The 12,716-nt window shown below is 38.6% G+C and overlaps 1 protein-coding gene across 3 annotated transcripts; it reads left to right on the forward strand.

Moving 5' to 3' along the window:
• The first annotated feature begins 1,447 nt into the window (after positions 1-1,447).
• Positions 1,448-12,182, forward strand: pitx1 (paired-like homeodomain 1). 3 transcript variants are annotated; one of them, XM_029671845.2, is made up of 5 exons: positions 1,448-1,536; positions 2,584-2,638; positions 7,634-7,786; positions 9,087-9,289; positions 10,958-12,182. In XM_029671845.2, exons 2-5 carry the CDS (start codon positions 2,593-2,595, stop codon positions 11,504-11,506), a joined length of 951 nt encoding a protein of 316 aa, XP_029527705.1. In that variant the 5' UTR covers positions 1,448-1,536; positions 2,584-2,592; the 3' UTR covers positions 11,507-12,182. The 3 variants fall into 3 exon arrangements, with proteins under 3 accessions (XP_029527705.1, XP_029527707.1, XP_029527706.1); XM_029671847.2 differs by lacking the exon at positions 7,634-7,786; XM_029671846.2 differs by lacking the exons at positions 1,448-1,536; positions 2,584-2,638 and adding an exon at positions 6,743-7,458.
• Positions 12,183-12,716: the final 534 nt, after the last annotated feature.

Consider the following 12,716-nt stretch of genomic DNA (forward strand, 5'->3'; position numbering starts at 1 on the left):
TGTGTTTATACCTATTCAATGATCAACATTCCGTAGAAACGGTTTGGTCGATATTCTTTCTGTTTTAATGATTAGTCTCAACAGGAGACACTGGTTGATGTGTCCAATTAGCCTATACATGCAATCAGTAGGAATCATGAAGTAGGCCAGTGTCTGTATGCATACGTTACTGTATATTTTTCTCTCTCACGCGTCTGTATATCGAATGTTTATTTCCAACAGGCCTACAATAATTTGAATACGAATAGCTAATTTGGGAAAGCATAGGAAATACAAGTCAAAATATAAAATGTAAAAGAAATGTTCCTGCTGTTTCTGCCTAATAAATAAACTAGTTAGGCTACATTTCATTGGGCTACAGTTAATCTGTTTTGTTGTTTAAAATATATATATATATACTTTTGAAAATGTATTGTAACAAACAGAATCATGTATTGGAATGTTTCTGGTAGAAAACATTTCATGCAGAAAGTGAATATGTTTAAGTAGCTTAGACAAGTATGCCGCTGGCAATAGCCAAGTCGAGCTTCGTGCAATCACTTCATTAAGGCTATAGGATATTTCAAGTATTAATGCTCAGCAAACGTTTATTTTCTAGGCTAGACCTATTACTTTGTTTATCGAGCTAAAAACAAGAACGGGCTGCAACTAAAGCAATGTTGAGCGTAAAGTCATATAAACACAAACACAAATAGGCTAATTTTAGATTAAGGCCTATAAAAACTGAGCTGCTAGCATAAATGACGAAATTTTGCGTTTTGAACAAGTTTAAATCAAATTAAATAACGTATTTATCAGCGGTATATAGTGTGTGGTTTGAAACGGAGGGTAAATATTGTCTAATAGCGTTTAAATATGTGCAGCTGACAAATTAAGCTATTAAAAGCAATATGCGTATCTGCTCCATGCATAATTGCTTTTAAGTGAGATGTGTGCTTTATTGAGGAATTCTAATGATAGCTATATGCCTACCCAAACCAAAAAAACTAAAACACGTTTTATATTATTGTTATTGTATTATCTTTCCAAAATTAATTGTAACTGCTTGCATAGGTTATATTGTTAGTGTCTCATAATATTTTGCCCAACATGTAGAGTAGACTACTATATAAAATAGAAAGTAAAACCTATTAAATATTTTCCCCCACGACGAAATGTCTAGCCTCTATCTTCTTATTAACCAATGAATTTTAAAAATAAAATGTTATCCATACATTCCACTAAACATATTAATATTCAGAACCATTTGTTTACGCTGTTCTCAACCTTCCAAAAGACGGGTTTGTTTGAACACCCCCCCCCCCCCCTCCCTCGTGGCATATGCGCATCCTGTATCGAGTTGCTGTCGAGGATTCGCTGGCGTGACGTCACCGAGACACGCGAAAGGTCTCCAGAAGAAAACCCGGAGCAACGCAGGGACGCTATCAAAGCGCATATTTGGACACAGCATATGCCAGCAATTAAGTGGATATGTTTCACACCTGCATGTGGACATATTAACGACTCATTTTTTCTGTCTTTGCTGGGAATTAACTGGTGAGTAGGCTATTCGAGTTGTGTGGAAAATATATGCCTTTCAATGTGTTTACTATAAGAACGAACGATCAGGCTGTGAGCGTCTGGAGCGATATGCATGAGAGCGTTTGTGTTTGCGCGGCAGTTCTGTAGAGCAGACAGTTGTGTTTTACAAGAGGCATTAGATCGCTGAACATAACCATCCAAACGGTCTAGCAATAACGCAGTCTTAACACATTGGTGGACATGTGTAGCCTCTCCTGTCCTTGTCAAGTGGATACATCGAGGCTTCGAGTATTACGCATTGTCATGACATCGCTTTCAGGGTGGTTACCTGACTGTTGCAGAAGACCAACCTTGTCGGGGTATATAGGGTGTTGTTGGATACTGAAATAAAAATGTTCAATTTGATGATATTTTCATAAGTGCATGGATGAGAAGACTTTAGGCTATGCCTGTGTTTAGTCTATGACCGTCTGAAAAAATAACGATATCGCGTGAGAGGTACAACGATAGAAGAAAATGCGCCCTCACATCATTAGATGTAATACACATTTTTTAATTCTCAAAAGCCTTTTAGTGAATATATTTTGTGTACGTGCTCTTGAATATGTTACTAATCTGACATCACAACTCATGTGTGTGTGTGAGTGAGTGACATCGGTGTGAAGAATGGGAACCATGTATTACGTCACAATTTATTATGGACATAAAGCGAGCAAAGGGATTCTTGAAGATAAGAGAGGTTGTGTGTATACATCACGATAAAGACTTTTAGGCAACGGTATCTCTGAACGAAAGGTCAACATAATTCCCATTGGTTAATAAGTGCCGCCAAAAAGGACTCTTATTAATTGAACGTTAAAGTTGTGCACGCATTTCTTTCATTATATTTTCAAGTAGCCTAAGCAAAGGGGCAAGTGCGTGCACGCTATTCACTTGGACCAATTATAGGCCTGTTTTATGCCTGTTTTATAATGATGTATCAATAGAGGTAAGAAGGTCACAACGAACCTGTATAAAAGTGTATGATGTTGAATGCACCGTTGTTATTTTTATTTTTTTCAGGCATCTGGAATGGAACTTAATTTGTCAAAGAATGTAATCTCGTGCGGAGATTCAGGTACGCACGCTTCACTACTTCTTTCAGACTTTGGTGACAATTTACTGGTCAAACGTGGTTTCTTATGCATTCATAAAGACTTGCTAAAGGCTAAAAGAATGCATTGTCAATGCACAAGCAGATTATAAACGAACACGGTGTTGAGAACGTATGCCTAGTTTTGATTTATTTTTATGCGCCATTGACAGCTTATAAATGCATAATCAAGCCTTTATTGTGCCCACAGGCTACATATTATATTTGTGTACGGTTCTTGCATCTTAATAGTTCATGCTTCGTTATGAAGGATTTGTTATTTGCTTATTTGTTAATACCTTATTACGCAAAAATATAGACTACTTTTATTGTTTGTCAAACCGTGGCTTAAATAAACTTGTTGAAACTATGTTGGGATAACAACATTAAAATAAATAACAACGTTTAGAGATCTATGATCCTTAATTGGTTTCTGTCGTGTATGTGTAATAAGGCGGTGAATGTGAAAAACGAATACCCTTTACTGATATTCCATATAAAAGGCTATTTGACACAGACCTTTAACCTGTAGGCTATGCAAACCACACGAATACATTCAAACAGGCATTTTTGCTAATTTATGATCATTATATCCAATACTTAGTCTGTCCAATCTATAAGGTAACGCTGATCCCGGAATTGAATTAAGGATGTCATTTGCATTTACGCAATCAACGGGTTAGGCTATATTTTATAAAGATATTGATCTTGTAGCCTATACGGATGAGGACTTAACTTTTTAATTGGCCTATGGACTGTTGAAGAGAACATGAGGCAATAGTGATCTAACCTCAATCTACAGCAGGGTAGCCTAGTGGTTAGAGCGTTGGACTAGTAACCGGAAGGTTGCAAGTTCAAATCCCCGAGCTGACAAGGTTCTGCCACTGAACAGGCAGTTAACCCACTGTTCCTAGGCCGTCATTCAAAAATAAGAATTTGTTCTTAACTGACTTGCCTAGTTAAATAAAGGTAAAAAATACAAACAAAAAGCTATTATGAACCAATATGGTACTATTCATTCATTCTAATATCCATTCGTGAGTGAAATGATGGAGACATTTCGACTGAAACACTTGTTCAGATGTCAGGGTGGTTATCGGGAACTGGTCACGCAGGCCTTTGACCAAGTTTCCACTGTAGATGGCCAAGATATGACGATCACTAAAGTCATTATATCCGTACCTTTTCCAATGACGCAGCCTGTCCAATTACATTCAAACCCCATTTATTTCTTCCCTTTGAATCTAACGTTTAATTGTCTGTTTTCGTTTCCCCTTCGGCAGTTTGTTTTGGGTTCCGACGAATAGAAGACGATAAAAAACAACAACAAAAACACTAGGCCCTGCTTGAATTCCATTTGTTTCTTGTTTTGTTTTGTTTGTGATGATTAACGACGGTCGTTGAGTTTATTTTCAGTCCTCCGAGAAAATATGAGTGTTTATCTTGCCTCTACCCTGTAACCCGTCTTGGTGAAGGAATTAAAAACTTCTGTAAACCATCCGTTACGCAAGTGCCTTATATTTGAAAGCGCATTATCCGACCACGCCGAGCCAACAATGCCGCAGTCCAATATGAACGTTGAAGGACAAAATTGACATGATTGTCCCTCTTTCACCGTATATGCACGAGATCAGCAGATTAGCCCTATGACATAGATTGTCAAGGAGGTAACAGCACCAGTCCAGTCTCGCCTCTAACATACGAGCCAAAGCCCAAAGGGATGCTGACTACATCTCTGTTGGTCAGAGCATCTTCATTTGGTTGTGCGTAATTGCACGTACTGTAGGCCAATTATGTCACTCCAAGAGCACTCTAATTGGGCTTTTTAGGTGCCCTCAAAACTATTAGATAGTAGGGAACCTACTACTTTAAGTAGTAGAGATTAGTTTGTCATTAGCGTACATGTCTTCATTCGCTGAGACGTGTGGTGTGGCAATGGTGTTTGCCCTTGATTTTATGTTCTTCACTATTACCAGGATCGAATCCTTTCCATCAACGTTCCAGTCAACTCGGGGGAGTTAAAACGCAATAGCAACATTAATTAAACATGTTTGGATTGTATCTGGATTACTTTAAATGCAGTTGACCAAGACACACAGCCAAGAGTGCATGAACCAATAAGGAAAGATCAGATGCAAAACCACTTCGTTGGTTTATATTATTCTAGCTTTTATATAAGGAATGGGTAGGCCTGCAGGCGTTATTTCGTGTAACAGCATGGCGTGCAATTCAAGTGCTCCAGAAAACTCATTTTACAAAGCGGTTCAATAACATAAAAACAATATTACATTACTCTGGCGAGGAAACAGAACAAATGAATGAAAAAAAAGAAAGTGATTGTTGAGAGGTTGCACAATTGCCTTCTGAAAGTCCCCGAAGGAAAGCTTTACAGTTCGACGGGGTTCTCATGTCAAAGGGTAATGTCATACAATGACCTAAAGCGCTTAGCATTGGCGCCGGCGACATGGCTAGGAGACTGTGCACAGCGGAAGCTACATACGCTACCTGGCCAAAGTCATTATAATACTGCATTGTTATTGGGACCGTTTGGAAGCGTGGCGAATAAAACAGGACTACCATCAGAGTTACTCATTTTATTTTATTGACGATGGATGACAAAACGTTGAATCCATAAAATCATTCACAAAATAAATAATGAATGCAGATATAGGCCTATGTTTTACGCCAATCCAGGTTGACACAGGGAGGCGCGCCTTGCCTCGTCTTCATTCCTTTACATTTACTCGACTATAAACTTAAAAACGCGTTTGCATTGTTTTTGCATATTGTGTTGATAACTACAATGACAGGTGATTGATAATGGTGTTGATTTCCCAGTATTGTTTACTATTTCCTATGTATTGTAACGCTGCAGCAGTGACAGACATTTCGCTTAAAGGACAGACGAATATGTGCTGTTTATAGGCCAAGGCCAGGGATCATCAACTAGATTCAGCCGCGGGACGATTTTTTCTTGCGCGTTGTGGTCAGGGGACCGGAACATAATTACAAATAATTTGTAAACTGCAAATTGACCAAAAGAAGCCAAAACGGATATAATATTTAACTAAAACAGAATCATGTCAAACATTGCTTGCATTTTTATATGATCACAAACTGTATATCTCTCAATTATGAGTTGTAATACTTTGGAACAGACTTCCAGAATTTAAAGAACTTGGAGCTGATTTGCTGGTGTTTTTTATGGCCAAACATAAACACAAATACTTTGGGGGTCAAACAAGGGCCGCCAGTTGGTGAACCCTGGCCTAGTCTATATAAAGGCTTTCTTTAAAAAAAATTTTTTTAAAAAGAGTTATTTTTTATTTAAAATATATTGAACTTATTCACAGAAAATCCATTCAAGTGGCCGGGCTCGTGACTGTGTGATGTGACGTTTCATCTCAGTCATGTCTTACCAGCAGGCGCCGCTGATTTACAGTAGGCCTGTATGATTGTCCAAAATAGTCTAAACTCAAGCAACTCAACTCGATGCCATTATTTAGGCAATGTGTTTTTTAATATCAAGTGACATAAGGCTAGCCTATCTGAATGCAAAATATCAATCGTTAGTTCCAACAAATGTAATAAAGTTAGAAACTGTCACGAGACGAATTTATGTGTAGAGGCCTATGGCCTAGTGTATCTGTACGCCATAGGCCACCGTTACTGTTGTAAATTTAAAAAATCGGTCGAGTAAACGAGAATATTCCCAGTAAAAACGTTTATGCAAATATTTTAGTTTATTTACATTATTTTATATTATAATTTCATTTTTTGGGGGGCTTTAATCCGCTGAGAAATGGTCATTCAGTAGTATTTAGAAGGACCAACTAAACAATTCACAGTGCTGCCATTTTTCACATTAACATCTAAAAACAAATAATTGCTTAAGACATAGCTGTGTAGTTAGTATATGCAAGTTGTTATAAAACTATAAATAATAGTTAAATCAAAGTTTACAAAATTACAGCCTCATATAAATATAAAGGTCCTACACGCATCATCATAATTTGTAGCCTACTTTATGCAGTCATTTCTCATGAGGTTGTACTTTTCATAGTTCAGATTATTTGTCTTATCTTTGACAGTTACAAGTAGCGAGAGATATGATTGTAAAGGCTACACGTGAAGATGCCTGAATCAGTGCAGTGACGCGCGCGCGCACACACACACACACAAACACACCACTTCATTCTTTTGACACAAGGTCCACCTCACTTGCTTTTAATCCGTGATTGTTTAGAAGACCTAAAAAAAAAGGGGGGCCTCATCCATGAATTTATAGACTATTACGGTACATAGTACACTGCTGCTGCATTAAGCTTCTACCATATACATACTTAAGTATAAATGAGGTACTTTCCAATATATATTTGGTCTCGAAAATAACATGGGCAGGTCTATATGCAATGTTTATTCAGCTCCGTTCATATCCGAGACATACATTGTGTGCGTGTGTATATAAGCGCACCCAGCTGTCGGGCCGTTCCATTGCGTTTGAGCATATTTCAAACATGTCTGAATAAAGGGCCCATTTTCTTCCAAACTTTCCAATGCAACGCAACTCGCTGTTGCCTCATGCGCTCCCCTGAGATAAATCCCCACCAAAAATCTTCTCCTGCAGTCAGATTGAATGCTCTTTGTGGGTGGGAGGGACTCCTTATTTCGGGGAGGTTTTAACGCAGAAGATGGGTGGGTCACATCCCTTGGTTCTGCTGCGAGCGCTTCCATTCGGTCACACCGGGCATATCCGCACCAGCGGAAACTGAAAGCATAACGCACTGTCACTGCTGCGAGGAAAAGTGGGTTTGTTTTTCCGGAGAATAAATTCTTGGAAATCTGTTTTTAAGAAGTTTTTTTTTGCAATGGCAAGTGTTTTTCTACGGATGGAAATCTAAGCATTCGTGTTGAAGATTGAGAAAGCTCGAATATACAGGATTTAATATTTATTTTTAATACGGCATCATTCTTTTCAAGGTGGAATGAATTTGGACAGAATTGCAGAGACCGTGAGACCCCCACCGACGCGCGACATGCAGGCTTCTACGCTTCACTTGCCGAGAACTTCGAACAACACTCGAGAAACGTTAGAGAACTCAAGCAGCGAGTCATCCGATACTGAAATAGCAGGTACATTTACGGTGCAATAACATTGCATTAGGCCTACCTACTATCATTATCGCTAGGTATAATTAAAACACGGCTTTTCTTGTTAAACATTCTACTTATGTGCGTAAGGTTTTCGATAAAAGACATGTAGATATGTACCATGCAACGTGCCCAATGCGTTGAGTTTTGGACTAAAATACACAGACCATGGGCTATGTGAAACAGCAGTGTCCCACTGTTAAAACAAACTACGTTTTTATTTGTAAAAACGTGCAGGAAAAAGTTCAGATAGAATGTGAATTTTACCCAATATGTATGAATGGGAATTCTTCAGCGTCATATTATTAATTTCAGTATTCATTTCCGTAGACTTAAATGTCGTGTCTAAAACGCTTTGCTGAAGTGTTTGCCTATATCACCGCTATTAAAACATTATCGAGCATATTATCAAATAAATACTTTGTCTTTTAACACTTTCCATAGGATAACAAGAAATAGCCTACGGGTTGATGAGTTTTCAAATCGCATTCTTCCTGCTGCAGGATGGTGTGTGTCTTCATCCCACCTCTTCATCAGCTGTAAACTATATCAATATATATATAGACTTAAATGTCGAATATATATATATATATATCATACTAAAGATATATATAGTCATACTAAAGAGATCACGAGACGTAGGCCTAAGGAGAATAGCTCTAGCCAATACAGTCAGCTATTAAAACATGGCGTTATGTTTTGAACTGACCTCTCGTCTTAAAGTATTGCCCTTCTTACATCTAGCTATTTTCAAGGTATAAAAACAAAGGCGCTTAACGTGTAAAGACAAGCATTGGCAAGATAATGGACGTTGGATAAGACTGGACAAACGTTGCAACAAAAGGGAATGTTGGTTTATGCAGGTAGAGGCCGATAAATGTTTAATAGCGCTTCGAAAATAATCAATATTGAACCAGGAGCAAATCCGTAAATGTTTGACGACCACGAGCACGTGATACTTCTTGTGGTCCTTTTTAATAGGCTTTTGAAACTGGTCATTTACTTTAGTGATTTATAGACACTTCAAACACTGCTAGGATTATCCTGCCAGGTATGGCCTGTTATGCGTTTGTGCTGTTTGTGCTGTTTTGTAGTTTGTACAAAAATTGTACATGCGTTTTTTTTGGGCCTCTAAACTAATGAGTTGAGTTGGAATGAGATTGTACAGAACCACATGGGGGAGGGGCACCCCTCTATGTAAAAATGTAAGAAAGTCTGGCTCAGTATACGCTACATTACAATAACCATAATTTATATTTTTTTTGGGGGGGGGGGTTCGCAGAAAAAGATAGGATCATAGAACACAGAAGTGACGATGGCAACGCAGACGACCCGAAAAAGAAGAAAGCGAGGCGGCAGAGGACTCATTTCACCAGCCAGCAGCTGCAAGAGCTCGAAGCCACCTTTCAGAGGAATCGCTACCCGGACATGAGCACAAGAGAGGAGATAGCCGTGTGGACCAACCTCACCGAGGCCAGAGTCAGGGTAAGTCTCGAGACGCGGTGCGTAAAACGTGTGTAAAGTCTATTCAGAGGGAAAACATAAAGATGTGAATGAACGGATTCTACAGTGAACTTTTCCGTTGGAACTTGTTCGGGGTTTATTACTTTACTTCAAGCCTACACTCGAATATCACTTGGATGATTTCGTCGCAATAATTACCAATGATTACTAACGGTATGACGTGGAACTGACACCATAATTCTCCTCCCCCAAGCGTTTCAAAGTTGCTCATTGTAATCCCCACTCAAACTAACTGGTTCTCCCACCAATTACATTTTCGATAACATCTTTCGGGGGTGACAAATGAACACAAATGTATCCACTTTTGGTGACTTTGCATCTACTATGTTTTAATAAGTATAGCCTGTAGCCTGCACCCCTATACTGCGCCAATTCATTTATACATATTTATTTCGGTAACAGTTTACTTACAGATATTATTAGTGCGGTAATGTGTATTGTTCGACGACACTCCACTGTAGACGTGTTACTCTAGAAACCTTTTACAGCAGTGCAATGAGTAATGTCCATACTTACTCTACATATACACCGTTCCTTCGAGTATAATTGCACAGCGGGTCTATTGGAACCCCCTTTTAGCCAAATTCAACCCAAACCCCCATAAACAAATCGGGTGTTTTTAATTGCAATATAGGCAAGAAACAAGATAGGCTTGAGTTTGTGTCCTAGGCTTACAATTAGGCATATGTTCATGTGTACATGTGTCAATATTTTCAAGACTACATATCCAAACGACAAAATGCACCCCCAGTTAGCGACAAGTAGACATTATTTCAAAACCCAATAAGCGATGTTAATTTCAGTTTTTCGATGGCTAGAAGATCATATTACTATTATCCACAGCCTTCGGTCTGTATAACAGTTTTTTATTTATTTTTATTTTATTTTAAGAGGGTCACAAACTCTTATTGACCCCCAATTGCAGTCGATTATCATACTGTATCGTTGACTTTATTAGCCAACAGTACCGAATTACCCACACACTCAATAGACGCATAACATCATATTTTTTTAATTCAGTGGTCTTGCGAAAGGGCCGAGCAAAAAAACATATTGATAATACAACTGTTGATAACAATGAATGTGATAATTCGACTAGTAGCATTAGTTAAAATATGCCTAAAATCTGGTTCATTTTGAGACATAGGCCTACAGCTAAAAGACAATGACGAGAAGACGTTTCTAATTTATATACCCACCGATGTGTTCTAAACCTATGCCATCCAAAACGTTAACGTCTTATAGACAATCTATCAGTAGCCTACAACCGTGTGCCCCGGAACATAGCCGCGGCACCCCCAGAAAAACCGGGGAAAAAAATCTATATTTTTAAAAAAAAAATATATATATAGATATATATATATATATATATAATACACCGGATGTTTCCATAGTAAAGTACTTACGAGGTGTTTCTTATTAGACAAACAGAGCCAATTTTGTCTATTGATATTCTAGGTTTTCCATCATTCATAGGCTCGTTAGGCCTAGCTATACATTTTAAATCGGACTGTTATGGATTGTATTGTGCATGTGGCAAATAATAATACAACTTATTATCATTATATTAAATTTAATTATTGTTATAGATTTGTTGAATACATCTTTTTTTCTTTCTTTGATATTTAGGTGTGGTTCAAAAATCGCAGGGCCAAGTGGAGGAAGCGTGAACGCAACCAGCAAATGGACCTGTGCAAGAACAGCTACCTGCCCCAGTTCAGTGGCCTCATGCAGCCCTACGACGACATGTATCCCGCCTACACCTACAACAACTGGACGAACAAAGGACTGACACCGGCCCCTCTGTCCACAAAGAACTTCACCTTTTTCAACTCAATGAGCCCACTCACATCCCAGTCAATGTTCTCGGCTCCTAACTCCATCTCTTCTATGACTATGGCCGGAGGTATGGGCCACTCCGCTGTACCGGGGATGCCGACTGCGGGCCTGAACAACATCAGTAATCTTAACGGCATCGGCACCTCTACAATGAACTCAGCCATGTCCTCCTCCGCCTGTCCGTATGGACCTCCCGGTTCCCCTTACAGCGTATACAGAGACACATGTAACTCTAGCCTGGCGACTCTGAGACTGAAATCAAAACAGCATCCAACCTTTGGATACAGCGGGTTGCAAAGTCCCGGGTCTAGCCTTAACGCCTGCCAATACAACAGTTGACCGATCAGCCGCGATGAAAATAATTTGCCGACAGCTGTGGGTCTAGAAGGCCTACCTGCGAATGGGGCGAAAGACAACTAAACTGGATTAGTTGCAATCATTTTTTCAAATGGATTATGCGGGTTGTATGTGTTTACCATTGAACTTGCACAACAATTTAAATGTTTTTTTTTTTTTTTGATTTATAAAGTGATGAAGACGTTACATTGCAACATTGAACATAAGAAACAGACAAAGGAAGATCTGTGTATTTTCGCTTGCTTGCTTTGAGGACTCAAAACAATTTAAAACGTGGCTTGTATACTCCTGGTCTTGGATTAGGAACAAAAAGGCGTATCCAGACTCGGTAGAAAAATAATTATATTGTACATTGCTTATATTGCTCATGCGTGCTTTACCGTATTTGCAGGGGGTGCCACGGCCCCGGTTAAATGTGTCTTTTTTTTTTAGCGTGAGTGTCATTTTATAGCCTGCTTTGTCTGGAGTATTTTCTCATTTTTACGTGCTGAAAATAGAAATCCCGCATGCTTTAACTTCAGTGCAACGTGTTTTGTACAAGTTGATTAATTATGTGAGATAAAGCAAAGTCCATTATACTGTATACAAAAGGTGATTGAAAAGTAACTTCATGTGTTTTATGATCTGTTTGAATACAATAAAAGCAGATAGTAGTTTATTTCAGGTATCTATTTAATAAAAGGGAAAAGGTATAAACGAACACAAACATTTTCCAAGTTTATGTAATAAAATAGGAGTTCGAAATATTATTTTTATTTAATCTTTATTTTGGCAGGGAGTCATGACTCATTCTAGTAAATAGCCAATACCGGCTTAGAATACGTTATTTAATTGATGACAACTCAGACCAATCTTGACCAGTTAACATCCATATTCTGCCAGTCAATGAGCATTCCGACGATTGCTGTCTGTGCTTTTCGTTCGACTGGATATTTCACATTACAGATCTTATTATGTTGACAACGCGTTGTGGTTTGAATGATGTGGGCTGAACCACAGATGAGAAGCAGGCTACTGCAAGAGCATTTAGACCAGGCAACTCCTTTAAGTAATCAAACTCGCTATGATGAAAAGCTGAGACTTGCTACTGGCGAGCGACTTGGCATTTTCCCTCCATTCCAGCTTGGTTTCTTCATCACTTATTTTTGAGCCTAGGCTATTCGTTTTTAGACTTTTTGTTTTAACTGTCAAG

The sequence above is a fragment of the Oncorhynchus nerka genome, linkage group LG10 (genome assembly GCF_034236695.1).
Source record: "Oncorhynchus nerka isolate Pitt River linkage group LG10, Oner_Uvic_2.0, whole genome shotgun sequence".
NCBI lineage: Eukaryota > Metazoa > Chordata > Actinopteri > Salmoniformes > Salmonidae > Oncorhynchus > Oncorhynchus nerka.

Excerpts from the sequence above, each read along its gene's own strand:
- pitx1 (XM_029671845.2), top strand. The coding sequence starts at position 2,593 with ATGGAACTTAATTTGTCAAAGAATGTAATCTCGTGCGGAGATTCAG. Across the intron at positions 2,639-7,633 it reads AATCTCGTGCGGAGATTCAG|GTGGAATGAATTTGGACAGA; the intron begins GTACGCACGCTT and ends ATTCTTTTCAAG. Across the intron at positions 9,290-10,957 it reads TCACCGAGGCCAGAGTCAGG|GTGTGGTTCAAAAATCGCAG; the intron begins GTAAGTCTCGAG and ends TTTGATATTTAG.